Source organism: Vulpes lagopus, chromosome 2 (assembly GCF_018345385.1).
Source record: "Vulpes lagopus strain Blue_001 chromosome 2, ASM1834538v1, whole genome shotgun sequence".
Lineage (NCBI taxonomy): Eukaryota > Metazoa > Chordata > Mammalia > Carnivora > Canidae > Vulpes > Vulpes lagopus.
Genome location: NC_054825.1, coordinates 118,127,964 through 118,149,903, shown reverse-complemented (window position 1 = coordinate 118,149,903; position 21,940 = coordinate 118,127,964). Strand labels below are relative to the sequence as shown.

At 37.4% G+C, this 21,940-nt stretch overlaps 1 protein-coding gene across 2 annotated transcripts in view; it reads left to right on the top strand.

The window, feature by feature from the left end:
* The first annotated feature begins 4,124 nt into the window (after nt 1-4,124).
* The window catches only part of TBC1D32 (TBC1 domain family member 32), a 203,485-nt gene continuing 185,669 nt past the window's right edge, over nt 4,125-21,940 (top strand). For both annotated transcript variants that reach the window (XR_005986056.1, XM_041743860.1), the window contains exons 1-3: nt 4,125-4,267; nt 4,464-4,623; nt 13,772-13,933. Coding sequence is in view for 1 of the 2 variants with exons in the window: in XM_041743860.1 (XP_041599794.1) it covers nt 4,469-4,623; nt 13,772-13,933 (317 nt within the window). In the remaining variant the exon portion in view is untranslated. The remainder of the gene's footprint in view (nt 4,268-4,463; nt 4,624-13,771; nt 13,934-21,940) is intronic.

The following is a 21,940-nucleotide window of genomic DNA, read 5'->3' as shown; positions in this document are numbered from 1 at the left end:
GGTCTATGTATCAAGGCATCCTCTATAGAGTATTAGGGAATTTATTTATTTATTTATTATTTATTTATTTATTATTTATTTAAAATTCAAGTTTGTTAACATACAGTGTATCACTGGTTTCTGGAGCAGAATCCAGGGATTCATCACCCACAGATCACATCCAGTGCTCATCCCAACAAGTGCCCTCCTTAATGTCTATCACTCATTTAACCAATCCCTTTACCCATCTCCCCTCCAGCAACCCTTAGTTTGTTCTCTATGGTTTGCCTTAGGGTGTTTAAATGCAGGTGGGATTAAGAAAAAACAGTCAGGGGATCCCTGGGTGGCGCAGCGGTTTGGCGCCTGCCTTTGGCCCGGGGCGCGATCCTGGAGACCCGGGATCGAATCCCACGTCGGGCTCCCGGTGCATGGAGCCTGCTTCTCCCTCTGCCTGTGTCTCTGCCTCTCTCTATCTCTCTGTGACTATCATAAATAAATAAAAAAAAAAAAAAAAAAAAAAAGAAAAAACAGTCAGAAGCAATAGAAGCAGAGATGATAAAGACAAATTGAATGATGAAACTGAGAGAGTCATTATAATATGGACAACAAAGTAATTAGGTTGCTAAAACAGTTTTGGGGTATCTTGAGAGGTCTTTAACGAGGATGATATTTCAGTTCTTCATAAACACTAACTTTGCTGAGGCAATTGTGTTTTCCCTGTTTCTTACAATCTGAAAAAGCAAATCTAAAAAATAGATCTTAGGTATTCAACTTTGAAGTACATTTTATTCAAGAATATTTTATAAGAACATGCACAGCAACTTTCTCTGGAAAATATTAAAGACTTTTGGAGAGGTTAGAATTTTGCTTACTTACCTTAAGTTACAAATTTTATCTTCCTGTTGAATTAAATAGTGTTCTAAAAATTATGAAGTGGCATGCTATGTCCCTATCTTTTTTCCTTAAGTTTTATTTTTGCTGACAAAAATGTAACTTCCACAGCTTTCTTTAGGATAATATTCATCTGGTTTATCTTTCCCCATCTTTTTAGTCCTAATTTTTCTGTTTTTAGGGTTTTGGTAAATAGCATATAGTTGGTTTTTTAATTACTTTTTAAAAGATTTATTTACTTGAGAGAGAGTGCATGCACATGTGTGCACATGCAAGCAGGGTAAGGGGCAGAGGGAGAGAAACTCAAGCAAACTTCCTTTAGTAGGGAGCCCATTGCTCAATCCCACTGCTCAATCCCACAGATCATGACCTGAGCCAAAACCAAGAGTTGAACACTTAACTGAGCCACCCAGGCATCCCTATAGTTGGTTATTTTATTTTATTTAAAATTTTTATTTACTTATGATAGTCACAGAGAGAGAGAGAGAGAGAGAGAGGCAGAGACACAGGCAGAGGGAGAAACAGGCTCCATGCACTGGGAGTCTGACGTGGGATTTGATCCCGGGTCTCCAGGATCGCGCCCTGGGCCAAAGGCAGGCGCCAAACCGCTGCGCTACCCAAGGATCCCTAGTTTGTTATTTTATTTTATTTTTTATTTTTTTTTTAGTTTGTTATTTTAATATCCAGTCTGATAATTCTTATAGGAGGACGACTGAATTTATTTATATTTATCAGTATTTTAGACTTTTTCTATCATGTACCTTTGTATATTTCAATTTTTCCTATTTTTCTTATGCTTCTGTTTTGTCTTTTTTTCTTAAAATATTATTTATTTATTTGAGAGAGAGAGAGAGCGAGTGGAAGAGGGCACACAAGCAGTAGGAGGGAAGCAGAATGAGAGGCAGAAGCAGATTTCCTGCTGAGCAGGGAGCCTGACATGGGGCTTGATCCCAGGACCCCGGGATCCTGACCTGAGCTGAAAGTAGATGCTTAACCAACCAAGCCACCCAGGCATCCCTCTTTCTTTACTTTTTAAAAAAATATTTGGAACTTCTTGCTTTTCTCTCATTTCACTTTTGCTTCCGTTTTTGAATCTAAATTCTCTAATTTTGTAATGGTTATATTTGAAATTTTACTATGCCTACCTAACCAATATCTTAAAACTTCATTTAGAAAAATACAAGAATTGAATACTTCAACCTATTATTGAGGCTTCCTACTTACACATGATTATTCATTGTATTTTAGTGTTATGCATTTTTACCTTCACAAATTAGAATATTATAGGTTATTATTTTATACAGACAATATTCATTGCGATTTACTTAAATTCATTACCACCCTCACTTGCTGTTCAACTATCTTTCCTTCTTGTGTCTCAGGCACTCTATTAAGGTTGTTTTTCTTCTTCCTAAGTTATATCCTTTAGAACGATGGTTCTCAATCTGTGCAGTTCAAATCATCCATGCTTCCCAAGATGATATTTTATAAATACATGGGGGACATTTTGTTAGCACAATGAACAGATGGCAGTTACCGGCATTTATAGTGTGACCTAGGGATGTTGAACATCTTGAATCACACACCCGACAATCTCCCACATAAAAGAATTGTTTTGGTTCCTACACGACTCCCAATGAATCTGTTGGACACATTCAAGTAGGTGAAAAAGTCTTGATAAGTGTTTGAGTATAGGAATGCGTTCCACCTTATATAAAAATATTTGGCACAGTTTTAACACACTGAATTTTCCAGGAATGCAAACACTACATAAATCAAGGAAAGACTGATTTTATTTTGTTCTGGATTTTCACCATAATGGCTTGCTAATTCAGAAAAATCACATCACTCATAGCTATGTTCATCTTGGATGTCTGAGGTGCCAACATAACTCCTGTCTTAATCTACACAGGTAGCTGTCACATGCTGGGGATTCTATGCACGTGCACACACACGCTTACATACTGAGTTTTATACAAATGAAGTTACAAGTGTGCCTACCCTGGTAGTATGTTTTTTCTTTTTCTTTTTAATTTTTTTTTATTTATGATAGTCACAGAGAGAGAGAGAGAGAGAGAGAGAGAGAGAGACAGACAGACAGGCAGGCAGAGGCAGAAGCAGGCTCCATGCACCGGGAGCCCGACGTGGGATTCGATCCCGGGTCTCCAGGATCGCGCCCTGGGCCAAAGGCAGGTGCTAAAACGCTGCACCACCCAGGGATCCCCTGTTTTTTCTTAATGTAGTAGTGAGACCATCAAGATTAAGCATACTTTTTTTTTTTTTTTTTTTTTACCAAGAAACATGCTGCCTCAGTTGGCAAGGACATAGTATACTTTTACCCTTGAAGTAACAGCACAGGTATCAAGGGAATCACTGATCCTGGCTAACACGTGAAGCGTACCAGCTGTTATTGAAGAAGTATACACTGCAAGCTAGGTAAAGGAGAATTCATTGGCATTAAACCACTCTTCAGCGGCTCGGGACTATTCATTCCATGGACACCAGGATCGGATCCCAATGTTACCTTGGACATGACCAGGGTCTGGGGATTTATCTAGATAGGGGGCTGGATGAAGGTCTATCGGTATCCACTGCAGCTTCTTGCACAGGCTCCCCACAGCGCCACTAGGGAATCCACTTGTGAGTCCATGCAAGCTTCATCTCTAACTCGTAAACGTGCCAAATGCGGCCCTTTCCGTTGTGGCCTATTTGCTTCTGCAGCCTCCTCAGCTCCTCTTTCTAACTGTACTGGCTCCAGGACCGGCATAGGTGATGCTTCTCTCTTCGCTTCTTTCCTGGACTCCTTCACTGGGTTAAAAGAGGGCTCTGCATTTCCGCAACACACCTACCTGGCGCATTTCTTTCTCTAACATCACACTGAACTGCGCTGTGGTGAAAACGCGGACATCTTTTTGTGCCTGACTACGAGCGCGTCTTCTCCACAGCAGCTGGCAAGGCGCTCGGTAAGGGGAACGGATCACTTAGATGTTGGCTGTGAAAAGAAAAACGACAGCAACGTCACATTTCGATACCGCTCACGTGATTAAAACGTTTCAGCTCCTCTTCCGTTTCCCAACTCTTTCTCTTCGTTCTCGGTTCCCTCCCACCTACGAACCCGAGGCCAAGGACAGGCAAGCGCACCTGACGCCTCCTTCAGGAGCCCGGCAGCTCTCCCAAGCGGCACTCCCTCCCGCCTAGGAAGCCACGTCAACGCGCTGACGTCACGCGCGCCGCTGGCGTCCCGCCGTCAGGCCCGCCCATCAAAGCCTTCCGGGATCTCTCTCTCTCTCTTTTTTTTTCCGTGCGGTCAGCGGGGACAGCTTGAACTGCGGTCGCACGGAAGGCCGGCAACGACGAGTTCCAAAGGCGGGTCCTTGCGGACTCCTGTTTCCTCAGAGTAAGGCGGCTTGTTTCCCAGAGAGACGCACGGGCGGCCGAGGGCCCGCCCCCAAGCGCCGGCCGCGGTCTCCCGGGGAACGACGCGGCGCGCGGGCCGGGGGCTGGGTGGGGGCGCGCGTGCGCAGTGCGCGTGCGCAGTGCCGCGGCTTTTGCGCCGACCGGGAGGGACGGGCGTGTGCGCTGCTTTCTTGCAGGGAGGATGGCCCAGCCCTCGGGCGAGGACGCGGTGGTGCTGCAGGCGATGCTGAGGCAGCTGTTCCAGAGCGTGAAGGAGAAGATCACGGGGGCTCCCTCCCTCGAGTGCGCCGAGGAAATCCTCGTACATCTGGAGGAAACTGATGAAAACTTTCACAAGTAAAAAAAAGCTTTTTGCTGCCTTCAGCAGACAAACCTTCCCCGCCCGATCCAGAGAAGGGCCAAGTGTAGTTAGAGGATGTTCGATTATTGTCGTTAAAATAGCGCCCGAGCCGGAGGTTCTTTTTTGTTCGTTTACACAAATGCCGAATTTAATGTTTTATTTATTCTTTACCTCCTCCTCCAAAGGTGCTGCCGCCCCAGTGTGTGTAGTGCCACAGCCCGCCTGTCCTAATTCTTCATTTTGCCTCATGGGCAGTTCAGTAGCGCTTGTGGCGAAGCGTTCACGTTCTTCCAAGAGCATTCAGTCAGTCCCCGAGATCTCGCTTGCTGTGCCCTGAGGTCTTCCAGGGGCTGCACCGGTTGCCCATTTGAGCACGGCAGGGAATACTGAAGTGAGATTTTTTTTTTTTTTTTTTTTAGAAAAAGATTTTATTTATTTATTAATGAGAGTCACAGAGCAGCAGAGACATAGGCGGAGGGAGAAGCAGGCTCCTCACGGGGAGCCCCATGCGGGACTCGATCCCAGGACCCCGGGGTCAGGCCCTGAGCGGAAGGCAGACGCTCAACCGCTGAGCCCTCCAGGCGCCCCTGAGGGGACATAATTTCTTTCCTGTGGAAAAGCTTGAGTTCTTACAAAGGGAGAAGCCACATACTCAAGTGTCCTGGTACAGGCAGAAATACAAGTGCTGCAGAAGGGCTATGGAGTGCTCGAGGTGGGAACAGTAGAATTTTGAGTTTGAAGGAGAGAGGTGCCCTTTTGAGATTATTCTGGAAGGTTATGTTTCTTTAGAGACGTTTTTTCCCTGTGTTTTGGTTTAAGTTAATCATCTCCTTTGAAAAGTCTTGTTGCGGGTACCTCAATTAATTATTACTGGCAGAAGTATTTTAAATTCAGTGTTTGTATTTCATTTTGATCTCATGGAGATAAAATTTGAAATGATGAAATTTTCATGATGAAAATTTTTCTCATGTTACCTTTTTATTTTTTTAAGATTTTATTTATTTTATTCGTGAGAGACACAGCGAGAGAGAGAGAGAGAGAGAGAGAGAGAAAGAAAGAAAGAAAGAAAGAAAGAAAGAAAAAAAAAGTAGGTTCCATGCAGGGAGCCCAATATGGGAATCGATTCCGGGTCTCCAGGATCACGCCCTGGGCTGAAGGCAGGCACCCAACTGCTGAGCCACCCAGGCGTCCCTTTTATTTTTATTTTTATTTATTTTTATTATTTTTTTTCATGTTTCCTTTAAACTGACTCTTGGGTGCCCTGAGGTTGTACTTACGGGGAACTCCTACCCATTTCTTATATGGGCATAAAGGGATCCTTGAGCCCTTTAATGTAAAAGTCTGTACTTGCAGTTTTATAGGTTGTATTTACGGTTTTCACCAGTTTCTCAAGGGAGTTTTCAAAAGTGTGGAATTCTTGTTAATATAGAGTTCCCAATTTCATTAATATTTCTGGTGATCCATATAGTCTCTTTGTATTTCCATGATTTTCTTGTTTATTTCTTCATTAAATCCCCTAAGAGCTGTACAGCAGACTATAGAATAATTGCAACTTCCTCAAGTTAAGGTTTAATAATGTTTTGTAAACTCATATAATACGAATTTATCTCACACAGAATCCACTTAAACATCCAAGTTTGGGGTTTCATTTCTGGTTTTTATTTCACATGCAAGCAGTTTAAATGATTTGTAAATTAGTATGTCACTTTTTGCTAGATTCATATTTTGAGCATTTTTTGATTTCATCTAGATTTTCAAGTTTATTGCTATAAAGTTTTTCATTAATATCCTGTTACCTTTATAATATTTTTTAGTATCTGTATTTATATGTCCCCTCCTTTTTAAAAAAGATTTTATTTGTTTATTAATGAGAGACATACAGAGAGGCAGAGACACAGGCAGAGGGAGAAGCAGGCTCCATGCAGGGATCCCGATGTGTGACTCGATCCTAGGTCTCCAGGCATAAACCGCTGAGCCACCCGAGCTGCCCCTATTTCCCCCTTTTTTCCTTTCCTTTCCTTCCCTTTCCTCTTTCTTTTAATTATTTGTGCTTTCCCTCTTCTGTTCTGCTAGGGGTTTATTTTGTTAGTCTTTTAAAAGAATCATCTCTTGGCTTAGTTTTTCCTTTCTCTTAGGTGTATATTCTATGGTTTTTACGTTTCTGCTCTTTATTTTTTTTCTTCTTGGAAAATTTTAAAACTTTTGTGATTAGTGGTTAGCTCATTAATTTGCAGCTTTTCTTTTTAGTGTAAGTGTTTAAGGCTACATACAACCCTGTATTGTTTTCGCTGCTCCAATTTTAAAATGCTTTTCAAATTAAAGTTAGGTCATTGTTGTTCCTCTCAGCAGTCTAATGACTGTTGTAATAAAGTAATTTACTCTTCAACAGTGCATTAGATTAAGTGCCTGCTGATTAGCATAGTTAATGTTCACTGTTTACTGCAGAGATGTAGTTTTGGCCTGCCTAAAAAATCCAGACACTCTCAAGTGAGAACTACTTTGTAGTGTTTAAGATTTATGATCCTAAAGTATTTTAAGTGGTTTGTAATCTTAAAAGCATAGATGGTAAAATTTACATATTGGTTCACTAAGCTGAGATCTGTGTCTTAGGAGGAAGGAACTCTTTGTATAGGAGAGGAAAAGAGAAGATGCTTGTCTTTGGTGTTTTTGTAGACTCTTAGAATTCAGAGTTGGATGATATATTAAAGGCCAGTTAAGTCCAGGTCTTCATATTTTATCTTTGTTTTCATTGACCTAACTCTTCTTGAACATTGTATGTTCTTGGGTCACTTAAAGTATATATGGCTTCCCAAAGTGTTTTCTACTTCAGAATTATCTATCTTCCCATCTCCACTATCAGAACATTGGTTTTTTAAATCCACTCAATGTTGTCCTGGTATTGGCAAGAACAATTTTATTAAACAGACTTATAGTGGAAACTGGTGTCTTTAGACTATTGTATTTTTGTAAGAAGATGGTTAGGACAATTGAATCCATACATGACGGGATTTCAGGTAGTATAATAAACTTAAGTGGGGGAAAATGCAGTCATATTTGGGGAGAAACCGTAGTGTAGGTAGTAGTAGCCCTATCTGGGGCTTTAGCCCAATGGGCAGTTTCCCTGAACTATCTCTGCTTTCCAGAGCCTCTTCTATTTTTTTTTTTTTTTGCCTTGAACTGTACATATTCTCTAAAAGATCCAAGCTTTCCTCTTTGTCTCTGAAAGTGGCAGCTAGGATTTGAGACTTGTGGAAAGGGAGAGAAGAAGGGATGAGGACATTGCTTTCATTATGTGCATATGTGTTGTGTAGATTTTGACACTTAAACTGGCCCCCAGAAAACGACTGGCCCTGGTTTTCAGTGCTGGCTACACCAGTATCTGTTTGTCCCCATGTATAAAAATACTGATGCTTGGGCCTCTTCATAAATGAATCAGAATTTCCTGGGGGGCTTAGGAGAGGGTGCGTCGGAGGGGTTGGGCCTTGTTTTTGAAAAAACTCTCTAGGTGATTCTAACATGTAGCCAGGGTTGAGAACCACATAGAACATATTTGCTTAGATTTATGCAAGAATCTCATGTGTATATTTTAGTAGTTATCAACCCTGATGATTGTAATCTAATCTCTAATGCAGATGTTCATGTTTGTAGCCCTCACATCCAATATACTTTTGGTTTGATACAGATGAAACACAATATATATTGATTTGGGTTTATCTTTTGTTTTGCAGAAGAATCTACCAGTGATTTTTTAAATTAGTGAACTCTAGGGTGTTTAAGTGGTAACTTCAAGAAAACATCCATTGTGTAAAGTGATATCCATGTATAGTAAATTACTAAGAATTATATATGTGCTTCCATAATTAATGAATGTATTTTTAATAATTGTTTATTATGATCCAGAAGTCTGTTTTTTGACCTCAAAGGTTGTAGGTAATGTTAAATACCCATTTTTTCTATTACGTAACCTTTTTTTATATGCTAATATGATATATAAAGGTAGGTTGGTCATATAATAAGTCTTTTGATTCTGAAATAAGAATTCCAAATATCAGCATTATAATTCATGACTTACTCTAATAAAGTCTCTTTTTAAAGAGTATCATTACTGATAATTTTTTTCTATATATGATTGAAAAATTTGTTTAAATAGCTAACAGAATGATTTCTTGAAACAAACTTGTACTAGATTTTTTATGTTTTTCTGTCATTAATAGTATTCTGTATCAGTGCATATTTTGGTATATTTTGAACATGTCATAAGTTCATCATGAAAAATCAATTTTCTTGGAAAAAATCTAGTTAATAAAGCTGGAGAAAAAAATTGAAAAAAGTGAATGTTCTTTTACTCAACTTTGTAAAATTTTCCTATGTAAATGTGAAAAATTCCATATTCATCAGTAGTAAAGCCAAGTAGTTGAGGCACATTGTGCCAGTATTTCATTTGAGCTGCTTCTGAAATGTGGTGAGGTGAACATTTTTCCTTAGTAGCAAACAACTGTACTTTTGGGTTTTAATGTTTCTCTTTGAGGAATATTTGGAAAAAGATATTTCGCATTCATTTGGTAATAGTGTATTTGAAACCAAATTTTTGCTTTTTCTCATTAAATTACTTTTTTTTCATTAAATTACTTTTAAGGTACCGTAAGGTTAGTTAAATATATGTATAATGTATTTGGTTTGAGAAGTGTCAAAGTATAGCTATGTATAGTAACAGTTTTTGCATTAGGATTACCATTATTGTTACAACTGGAATTTAGTAAGGTCAGGTATTTTGTCTAAGGTTACAAGATTGACCAGTATAAGGTTTAGAACTTAAACCTGAAGCAGAGAGATTCATAGATTTCTAAAGGTATAACATTTATTCATTATGTAGATCATGTTCTTTAAAAAATAAGAAATTTTGTTATTAGAAAATTTTAATATGAACAAGGAAGAAATATTAATAGACTTCAGTTAAAATACAAAAGAATGGAAGTTGTATTTATTGTAATCAATGGCAAAGATGTATTATTCCCTATATTTCCAGTGCAGTTAGAGTATGTTAATCTGAAAATGTTAACACAGGGGCATCTGCTAAAAATAAATCTGAAAGGTATCTAAATTGTAGCAGAACTAACTTCATTAAGCCTATGAAGGATTGTCTATAATAAGTTATTAATAATGTAAATTTTTTTGAGGAAAATTTTACATTTCTTAAATTTTAAGCATAGAGGTGATCCGCCAATATCTTTAGTGGTCAGGGTTTTTTTTTTTTTTAAGGTTTTATTTATTTATTCATGATAGACACAGAGAGAGAGATAGAGGCAGAGACACAGGCAGAGGGAGAAGCAGGCTCCACGCAGGGAGCCCAACACAGGACTCAATCCCAGGACTCCCGGATCACGCCCTGGGCCAAAGGCAGGTGCCAAACCCTGAGCCACCCAGGGATCCCTAGTGGTCAGGGTTTTATAATGCTTGGAGTGAGTGGATGTTGAAAGGTCAAACTGGCATTCTGCAGGCCATATTTGGTCTGTGGTTGTGTGTGTGTGTGTTTTTAAAGCAACATTTAAAAATTGGGAGATAGCACATAAAATAGTTTTCTAGTTTTTCTTAAAACATTGAAAAATCAACAGTAGGCTAATATTCCTAAATGGCAACAAGTGGCTAAAGCCATGTAGAAGCTCTTCTTTTAACTGAGATACCCTTTTATTTCACCACTGCCTCTTCCTTTTCTCTTTTACTTGTGGATGGCTTTACCTGTCTACCCCGGTAACATCTGAGTTTGCAAACCCTGGAATAGGTATGGGACCATTTGAAAGTCTTTTTTATGCATCAAGGGCTCTTTTATACAAAATAAGAATATTACCATACCTCCAGAATAATTTCTAAAAATGATGCAATGAGTTCATTTAAAAAAGCTGTGGTTATCATCAGTCTTTTGGATTAGTTGTAGACTGATAAGGTCAGTACTATGAGGATTACAATGAAGGCAACACGATACATAATTTTCTAGAAGTGTTTCTCCCAGCCTATAGCAACAGTAATTTTCTAACCCTGGCACCACTATAGAAAACAGCATTCCTTGTAGGATTTTATGGGGTATTGCTATGAATTCAGATGGTAAAAGAACCGACACAAAATGAATTGTCAGATGAGAATATGAAGCCTTGGATTTTTCTGACCCAAAGAGAAGAGTCCACTTGCAGAAATGAATGTTTACTAATTTGAGTCTTCCAATGATCAGTGAGTCAGTAGAGCATCCAAAGGACCTTTGGCAGCCTGGTAATCCTCACAATGATAGAGGGCTTTATCCTCCCTGGAGATCTTTTTTTCTTAAAAGAGCAGTAACTTATTAGGCAGTATTCAATTTTGGGGGTCTTGGGTTCTTTTAATTTGGAAGATAAACCAAAACCTTGAAGTATTTTGACTGGGGTCTTCTGGAGATATTACTATGGTCATAGATAAAAATGGTATCATTACAAAAAAGTATATGGTTATTCAAGTTTCCAAAGAGGAGGTTTGAACTTTTTTTCAGCATATTCTTTTTGTTTGCTATTTATAAATGAAGCTAAATAGTGGGGAGGTTTTTCTTATGTGTCTTTTATTTTATAATGATATTCTATTAACTTTCTTGAATACATTTTGTTAATGGACTTCCGTTATATTTCCTCACTGCCTTAGTTATGAAAATATCATTTCTGTTGCTTACAGTTTGGGTTTTAAACAAAGCAAACACAAAAGTTGTATTTTTCAGTTAAATATTAATTTCTCCTAATTGCTTGATTTGTGGCACAGAAATGGGGCTGATAAAACCAAGGAATAATTCACCTTTCCGTTGTTGATGATGAGATTTAGAATTCATCTTTAGAGGGGCTTCCCTTTAGTTTCAGAGAATTGACATAGGCTTGCCCATGTTTTGTTTCCCACTGAGTATCTCAGAGGTGAAGGAAAATTGGTGTGTCTGTTTGACTAGCCTAGGGCAGGATTGTGAGGAGGATCGAGATTGTTTTTAGGGACTTTTCATCTCTTTGCACTTTCTTCCAATCACACTTTTTCCCTTTTCCAGTGGTATGATGCTGGCTGTGAGGTCTTACTGATTGGGCTGAAAGGGTATCTATTCCTGGATCCTTTTTCATTTACAAGGACATTTTAAAGAAAGCAGTGATACATTTATGGTATTGGAATTTCAGATATTTTGATTCTTTAGAGGGTTTCTGTTTTTGGTGGGATAATAGTGGGGAACACACATTTTTTGGAGTCTTCAGACCTCATCACACATATCTGCCAGCTCTACTCTGAGCCAGCTGTGTCTCAATGAAGGCAGTATAGGGACTGTCAAATGTTAAAAAATTAATATCTTTAAAAGATTCTCTTGAAACCTTAACCTTTGAATTACTCTTGCCTGTGTAAGTTTTTGCCATTTTGTATAGAATATGCGAAGATTTGGTTTGTAATTACAAATATACAAACTAAAAAGTAAGTTAACATTTAAAATGGATGGAAGTTATGCTTGTATAAGGGAAGATCTTCAAGTAATATAAGGCAATGATGAATCACCAGAAGAAGCAAAAACTGCAAAACTGCTTAAATGATGGTTAGAGGCTTTTTTTCTATGATATATGATTCAGGAGGTTTTGAGTTTTGTTTTTCTTGGAGTATTTCTGAAAATTAGCGTTCATCGTTTTGATCTAATATTGCAGGTCATTAAGTTTACAAAATAATGTTTTATACTTCTGCCTTTAATAGATAGCTATTTTCTTAAAGCTTAGAAGTTACTAGCTAAATGTTGAATATAAATATTAAACATTTAAAAGTAAATTCAATGAATAGCTCAAAACAAAGTTTTAAGTAAATTATACTTTTAAATTTAATGTGCCAGTTATAATTTTGAAAAAATAAGATGTAATAGACATACCTCCCTAAATGCAAGAAATTTAAATAATGCGCAGTTGGTAAAAATGAGTATTACATTTATTTATTTCCCTTTTCAATCTCCGTTGAGCATTGCAGAACATCTTACTTTATTTCTTAAACGTTTTTGGAGAGTGTGGGGTTGTGGGAATGATGAGTTTTGGATTAAGGTAGACCTGAATTAATAGCTTGTGAATTTTTTTTAAAAGATTTATTTATTTGAGAGAGAGAGAGAGATGGCACAGCTGCTGGTGGAAGGGGAGAGGGAGAGAGAGAAAGAATCCTGTAGAGAAGACTCCCCACTGAGTACAGACCCTGACCCTGATGCTTGGCTTAATCCCAGGACCCTGAGATCACGACCTGAAGCAGAAATCACCAGTGGGCCACTTAACAGCCTGAGCCACCCAATCTCCCCTGAATTGATATTGATATCCCCTTTGTGAAATTGAGGAGGCTTTTTAACTTTTCAATTTGTGTCCTCATCTATTTTACCTATTTCATGTAGTAAGACAATAAAGTGCTTGGCGCAGTGTCTAATATGTAGTAATCACTTCAGAGTCCCTCCTTGTTTATATGCAAATCAACATATTTGGTTGTTTGTGGAGAAAGTTGAGGTGGCCTCATCTGAGTGGAGATGTAGTAATGAAGGGGCTTGGTTGATTAGGTATTTAAATGCCAAGCCAAGGAAGTTGTATTTAAAAGATAATAGCCAATAATTAGTTTTAAATACAACAAATATTTATTGAGACATTATGTATGTGATGTGTTGTGAGGTATTGGTATGAATAAAATGGATCTAACTCAGAAATAATGCAGTCCATGATTTTTGAGGACCAGGGTGACTACTGTGTTCAGGATAACTATGAGAGGGAAGAGGGGTGAAAGAGGATGAGCAAGAAGGCTGCAGTAATAATTTCTGTGTGAGGTGATACGGTTTTGCACTGACCAATAGAAATGGAGAAAAAGGAGGAAGTGATGAAGCCAAGGGATGTGTAGACAATGTTAACAGATGTTGATGACTAGGTGAATTGATGGAGCGAGTGGGCGTGGGATGCAGAAAATGCTAATGTCCCAGAAAAAAACAATAAAATTCTAGATTAGCTTGATGATTTGGAACGAAAAATTTAATCCTAGTTTAAGGTAAGAAACCTGAGTATTTTATAAATCTTTCTGTGCTAATATTTTTTTTCTGGGTATGGTTAATAAGTGAGTTCTTGATATTTACTGCATTTGTTTTTTAAATATTTGTTTTAGCTATGAATTTGTGAAATATCTTCGACAGCATATATGTAACACTTTGGGGTCTATGATTGAAGAAGAAATGGAAAAATGGACATCTGATCAGAATCAGGCTGAGGAATCTGGCTATGACACAGTGGTACAGCATGTTACTAAAAGAACTCAGGAATCTAAAGAGTGAGTATGTCCACAATAATATTTTAAAGGAATTTTCTCTCAACAGGGCTTCTTGAAGGCACCCCTACCATGTCCCTTATAGATGGTAAGGATGATTTTTTTTTTTTTTTTTAAGATTTTATTTATTTATTCGTAGAGACACAGGCAGAGGGAGAAGCGGGCTCCATGCAGGGGGGGGCCCGACGTGGGACTTGATCCTGGGTCTCCAGGATCACACCCTGGGCTGCACGTGGTGCTAAACCGCTGCACCACTGGGGCTTCCCAGGATGATTCTTTCAAACAATGAGTCAGATTGTGCTACTTGAGTCCACTTAACACTGAAAGCTGCTCATCTCATTCAGGGTAAAATTCACAGTAGCTTCTGTAACCTAGAAGCCCCACCGTGAGCCTTCTGTGCCCTCTCCTCCCTCATTTCTTAGCATATTTCCTTTCATACTGCTCCAGCCACACTGGTCTTGTTCTTTCTCAAACAGCCAAGCAAAGCCCTCCCTTAGGGATTTGCAACATATTACTTCTGCCTTAGAATGCCCTTTCCCTAAATATTTGCATGACTTCTTCATTTTTTTTTAATAGACTTTATTTTTTTAGAGCAGTTTTGGGTTTCACATCAGAATTGAGCAGATTGTACAGAAATTCCTTTCCCACATATCCCTTGTTCCTACACATGCATAGACTTCCCCATTATCAACATTCTCCACCAGACTGGTACATTTGCTTCAACTGAGGAACCTGTGGTTACACGTCATTATTACAGAGAGTCCATAGTTTACATAGGGCTTACTCTTAGTGTTGTGCATTCTGTGGAATTGTACAAATGTATAATGACATGTATCCACAATGATAGTATTACACAAAGTAGTTTTACTGCTCTAAAAATCCTCTGTGCTCTGTCCATTCATTCCTACCTGTCTAAATCTCTGGTAACCACTAATTCTTTTATTGTCTGTATAGTTTTGCCTTTTCCAGAATATTATATAGTTCGAACCACACAATATGTAACCTTTCACATTGTTTTTTTTGCTTAATAATATGCATTTAAGTTTCCTTCTTGTCTTTTTATGACTTGATAACTCATTTCTTTCTAGTACTAAGTAATAGTCCATTGTCTGGATATGTCACACATCTTGGTTGCTTCCAAATGGTGGCAGTTATGAATAAAGCTGCCATAAGCATTGTGGGCAGGTTTTTGTGTGGACATATGTTTTCAACTCCTTTGGTAAATAGCAAGGAGCATGATTACTGGATCATATGGTAAGTTTAGTTTTGTAAGAAACTACCAAATTGTCTTCCAAAGTTGCCGTACCATTTTGTATTCCCACCAATATTGTATGAGGTTCCTTGTTGCTCTACTTACTTACCAGCATTTGATGTCAGTATTCCAGATTTTGGTTGTTGTGTTAGTAGTAATATCTAATAGTAGTGTAGTGATATCTCATTGTTGTTTCAGTTTGTATTTCCCTGATGACATGATGTGGAGCTTCTTTTCATACGCTTATTTGTCATCTTTATATCTTCTTTGGTGAAATATCTGTTAAGATCTTTGGCCCATTTTTTAATCAGGTTGTTTTCTTATTGTTGAGTTTTAACTCTAATAACTGAGTTTAACAGTTATTATTTTGGATAATAGTCCTTTATCAGATAAGTCTTTTGCAAATATTTTTTCCTTTTCTCCCAGTCTGTGGCTTGTCTTTGTATTCTTTTGACAATGTCTTTTGCAGAGCAGAAATTAATTTTCATTTTAATTAAGTCTAGCTTATCAATTACTTATTTCATGAATCGTACTCTGATGACATATCTAAAATGCTATCACCCAAACCAGGGTCATTGAGATTTCCTCCTATGTTATCTTCTAAGAACTTTATAGTTTTGCATTATATTCATAGTTAGGTCTGTGATTCATTTGAGTTAATTTTTATGTGGGGTTTAAAGCACATGTCTAAATTGTTTTTTTGGCATGTGGATATCCAGTTGTTCAGCACTATTTATTAAAAAGACCATCTTTATTTTACTGTGTTGCTTTTGCTCCTTTGTTCCACATACTTGTCTATCCTTTTGTGAATATTTCACAATTTAGCTATAAAGCTAAAACCTTAGCTTTATAGTTTCGAAGTCAAGTTTTGATGTTGAGGAATGTTATTAGTTCTCCAGCTTCATTCTTCTTAAATATTGTGCTAGCTTTGCTTTTTTCTTTCTTTCTTTTTTTTTTTTTTTTTTTTGCCTCTTTGTATATGCTTTGGAATCAGCTAGTTTATATTCACAAAATAATTTCCTGGGATTTTATTTGGGATTGCATTGGATTCACAGATGAAGTTGAGAAGAGTTTACATCTGGACAATATTGAGTATTCTTAATCCATGAACATGGAATGGAATATTTTTCCATTTATTTAGTTCTGTTTTGATTTCCTTCAGTTGAGTTTTACAGTTTTGTTTATACTGATCTCTCTCTCTCCTTTTTTTTTTTTTAACATTTTATTTATGTATTCATGAGAGACATGGAGAGAGAGGCAGAGACATAGGAGAGGGAGAAGCAGGCTCTGCGGGGAGCCCAATGCGGGACTTGATCCCAGGACCCCAGGATCATGACCTGAGCCAAAGGCAGACGCTCAACTACTGAGCCACCCAGGTGCTCCTGTACTGATCTTATATGTATTTTGTTGGATTTATACTGAAGTGTCTCATTTTTACTAATGTAAATAGTATTATGGTTTTAATTCCCAATTCTAAGTAGAATTCTAAGTTCATTGCTGGTATATAGGAAAGTGATTGATTTTTGGGTATTAAACTTGTATCCTGCAACTTTGCTATAATTGCTTGTTAATTCTAGGAGTTTTATTATCATTTTTTTTTCAGATTTTTAGCATAGACGATGTCATTTATGAACAAGGACTTGCTTTTTCCTATCCAATTTGCTTGCTTTTTACTTCCTTTTCTTGTCTTATTACATTAGTTAGGACTTCCAGTAGGATGTTGAAAATCAGTGGTGGGAGGGAATGTACTTGAGTTGTTCCTGGTGTTCCTTTACTTTTTCTAGGTCTCAGTTCAATGTCACCTTATCAGAGAGACCTTCTCTGACCTTTGTATGTAGAACAGTAGCCTGTCCCTTTTACTTTTTCTCTTTTTTCCTTGGTTTATTTTTCCTCTTCATGTTTTGTTATTGATTAATATGAGATGATATATGTATTTGCTTATTTTCTGCTTATTTTCGTTATTTCTCCACTAGAATGTAAGCTCTATAAAAGTAGATAATTTTATTTTTTCCATTTCTGTGCCCTTAATGGCTTGAAAAATGCCTGGCACATTTTAGGTACTTAATAGGTATTTGTTGGATGCATTAATGATACTGTCTCTTGCCAGTATAATCAAATTTATTTTACTGATGTTTGACATGATTTCGACTTTAGCAATAAATAGTTTTTTCTTTTCCCTCATCGTATAGTAATCACCTATTTAATAGAAACTACTATATGTTAGGTTTTAGGTCTTGGGGCTCTAATGTTAAATAAGATGCTTCCTACCCTTGAATAATCTAATCCATAGTGTTTTTAGGAGTTTGACATTACACTGAAAAATAAATTCAAAATAGATAACTTCAATATAGTATAAATGTCATGATATATGCAAAAGATCACATGGAAATATACAGGAAGATGTTAGAATATATACTAAACAGCTATAACAAAGAAACAACAAAATGTAGTGGCTCAAAGAAAGCACATTTTTTCCCCTGCTTATACAATACTTCAGAAGTACATGAGTGCAGGATAGGTAGGTGGATCTGTCCAGTGAATTTATCTAGGGACCCCAGGTTCTTTGTACTTCATTGTTCCATTGTATCCTGGGGCAGAAGCTAGTCAACTTTTTCTTTAAAGCGCTATGTAATAAATATTTTAGGCTTTGCAAGCTGTTGTAGTAATAATACAGCCATACACAATATGTGAGTGAGAATGTACCTGTGTTCTGATTAACCTTTACAAAAACAAAGGATAGGTTAGGTCCCGAGTATGGATTTTACCAACCTCTCTTCTTGATTATTCCCTTCACCTGCATAGTCGTAGCAGCTATACTAACTCTACACCTAGGTTTCAACATGGACAAGAGAAGGGAGAATAGGAAAGCAAGATTCTTTATTCACTCACTTTCCATTGGCTAAAACTTGGTCACATGCTTATCTACAATGGAGACTGAGAGGTTTAATGCCGAGCTGATGACTGTGTCCTCACAGTGATAACTTTGGGTAGGAATATTAACCTAGGATGGATACTGGAGACGAACCCTCTCATTAGGGCTCATTCAGCACAGTTGGACAGTAATTAGAAAACTAAAAAAAAAAAATAAGTATGTTATTTGTGAGCTCAGTTTTTGTTAAATTAATTTTAAGTCCATAAAATTTTCAGATATCAGTACTAGAAAATACTTTGGCAATAATTTGTTCTAAGGTCCTTAATTTACAGGCTCAGAGAGGCAAATTAAGGGATTTTCCCGGAGTGATACAGTTGTTTGATACTGGAATCCAGCGTAGAGCCTGTCTTTCTCTGAGTTCCCTTTTGGGGGTACTTTCAGTGAATGTTGCCCCATAAGAATTCTTATATTGTTTTTTCTGCAGTTGTTTTTTATAGTTACTTGTGTTTTTGACTCCCTGCTAATCTATATGGATTCCTAAGGGCAGGAGCTGTGTGGCTATACATGTATGACTTTCAACCCTTTACAAGTGCTCTCCATGTATATTGCTTATTGCTTGCCTGCCTTTCTGGCCTTACAGAAGATGAGAACAATATAGCTTCTGTTTGATTTGATGTTTTAAAAACTGCCTTTTAACTAAAGAGGTCATGAGGCTCAAAGTTGGCCAGGTGAATGGAAACCCTTAAATGGAAGCCAAGTGGATATCATAGACATTAGAGAGGTACTTTGGGTTCTTGAACAGTGGGACAGCATGACAGAAAATACCTAACTGTCACTCAAAGTATAATTTAATACTAAGCTCAGCTACTTGGATATTCCATGTTTTATTGTTTCAATCCTTGGCATAATTGATAATTTGAAGGTCTGTTTTTTTTTTTTTTTCTTTTTTACCTGTAGCATGAAATGTGACACAACAGAAGACTTGAGGGCTATAATGGTCAGGATTGGGGGGAGTAATTTTCGAGTTTCTCTTGAATTCATACTTATTCTTGGGGGTATGTGGGTAGCTCAGTTGCTTAGGCGTCTGCCTTTGGCTCAGGTCTCAATTCTGGGATCCTGGGATTGAGCCCCACATTGGGCTCTCTGCTCAGTGGGGAGCCTGCTCCTCCCTCTCCCTATGCCTGCCACTCTGCCTACTTGTGCTCCCTCTGTCAAATAAATAAATAAAAATCTTAAAAAAAATTCATGCTTATTCTTGTAGCTCCATTCTTTAGCTTCCAATTCTTAGAGTAACTAGTGTATTAAGTAACATTAAAAATTGCTATCTGAAGCTAAGTGGCAATAACTTTTTTTACTCTAATAAAAATTTTACAGAATTTTTATTCATAGTAAAGTATTTTAAATTTGGATCCCACAAAGTTAATTTTGGTAATGATTTGGGTATATGACATTTCCTTCATTCTATTCTCTGGACTTGGATATATGTGATGTGTCTAGGGACCTTTGGCATCGTGTTTTTCCATGCTGGGTCATCATGATTGCCTTTTACTGCAGTTCGAAGGCAGGTATTGAAGCTTGGAATATGGCTCATCTTTCCAGTATTACAAAAATTGGATTATGTACTTGAACTTATGTTACCTATTGTATTTCAAAACATTAAGTCTGATTTATTTTTATTTTATTTTATTTTTTAAAAAAGATTTTTATTTATTTATTTGAGAGAGAATGAGAGAGGAAGAGATCATGAGCAGAGGGGCAGGGTAGAGGGAGAAGCAAATTCCCTGCTGAGCAGGCAGGCCGATGCAGAACTTGATTCCAGGACCTTGGGATTATAACCTAAGCTGAAGGCCCAGTGGACTGAGCCACCCACGTGCCCAAATCTGATTCATTTTTAAGTGCTTAAACTCTTTATGACTGGACAGGATCACTTTCCTTTTGTGACAAGTTACTGTATTATTTAAATAAATATGTTACTGAACAATGCAATAGTGTACACCTATTAATAAATTAATAAAGTTCAAACCACTAAGATATATTAAGTAAAAGCCATGCAGATTAGATTTCTTATTTCTTGATTTTAAGGAAAAAAGCTAACATCATATTCATCTTTGGATAATTACAAGTAATCTATTTCTGGCAGTACTCTTAAATTTATTCTAAAAGGAGTATTAAAATATTTTATTAATCAGAAAATGAAAGCGTTTTCATGCTAAGAGCAAAGTTTTCTATGGGACTGTTAGGATTTTTTTTTTTTTTTAATCTCTGGGTAAGCCATTTAATTTTCTTGTGTTTTAGTTCATCCACATGTAAAAATTAAAGCAATAATAATTACCTCACAAAGGGGATCCCTGGGTGGCGCAGCGGTTTGGCGCCTGCCTTTGGCCCAGGGCACGATCCTGGAGACCCGGGATCGAATCCCACATCGGGCTCCCAGTGCATGGAGCCTGCTTCTCCCTCTGCCTGTGTCTCTGCTTCTCTCTCTCTCTGTGTGTGACTATCATAAATAAAAATTAAAAAAAAAAAAAAAAAGTCAAGATCTTTAAAAAAAAAAAATTACCTCACAAAGCTGTTAAATGTCTTAATGAGTGTTTGTCTTCTGCTTTGTGAGTCGTAGATGAAAGATTGTAAGTTGTGCAGTTTTTTTTTCTTTTGTGTGTGTGTGATGCTTTAGAAATTAGTATTGATGATTAGGCATTAGTACCTCTATTAACAGTATTTTAATCATAATTAGAAATTATTTTCTTAATTAAACATTTTAATTTTTAAAAAGATTTTATTAACTTATTTGAGAGAGAGAGAGACAACATGAGCAGGGTGAGGGGCACGCTGACTTCCACCGTGCAGAGAGCTAGACGTGGGGCTCTATCCCAGGATCCTGAGATCATGATTCCAGCCTAAATCAAGAATCAGATGCTCAACCTACTGGGCCACCATGTCTCCCCTTTTTGATATTTCTTAAAATAGAGGTTTACTGGTGGAAGAATTCATTTGTTGGGTTTGTCATCTATTCCTCGTATATGTAACTACTCACCATGTAGATTTTCATTATTAATTGATGTGGCTTTTATTCACTACCTCTTAGAACTTTTTCTTATTTTCACTGGGAATATTGAGTAAGTCTTAATGGTCTTCATGCATTTGTTTTGTTTTTTCCAAACTGCAGTAGCTATTTTGAGGTCTAGTTCATTTGACTCTTGATATTGGGGGTTTGGCTTTTTTGTTTTTCAAATTTTAAAAATTATTATTGGGGCACCCCCTGCTCAGTGGAGCATGCAAATCTTGATTTTGGGTTTTTGAGTTTGGGCCCCTCATTGGGTGGAGAAATTACTCCTTTAAAAAAGATAAAAGTAAACATTTTTATTCTTATCTCTTTCTGTGGACAGTTTGCTGATACTTTTTGTGGAAGAATTCATGTTGGTGTTTTCAAAAAGGTCAGGAGGAAACATGTCTAAAATGGAATGTACAGATTTTCTGTGAATTTTAATTACCCTTAATCTAACCCTATATACATCATTGAGATTTTACCTTTATATTCATTATTTAATTACCGTATTGTCAATTTTTTTCCTGAGATCTTTTTTAAAGATTATTTATTTATATATTCATGAAAGATACATAGAGAGGCAGAGACATAGGCAGAGAGAGAAACGGGCTCCCTGTGAGGATGGGGGACTTGATCCCCAGACCCAGGATTACTCCCTGAGCTGAAGGCAGATAGATGCTCAACTGCTGAGCCACCCAGGCATCCTGACCATATGGTCAATTTTAAGAGGAAAGGACTTTATGTTGTTTACATGGCTATACGTACCTGCAAAGGAATCTGGGGAATATAGTTTAGGCCTGTCCAGCTATAATCCAATTACTGTCGAAGAAGAGAACAGGTTTT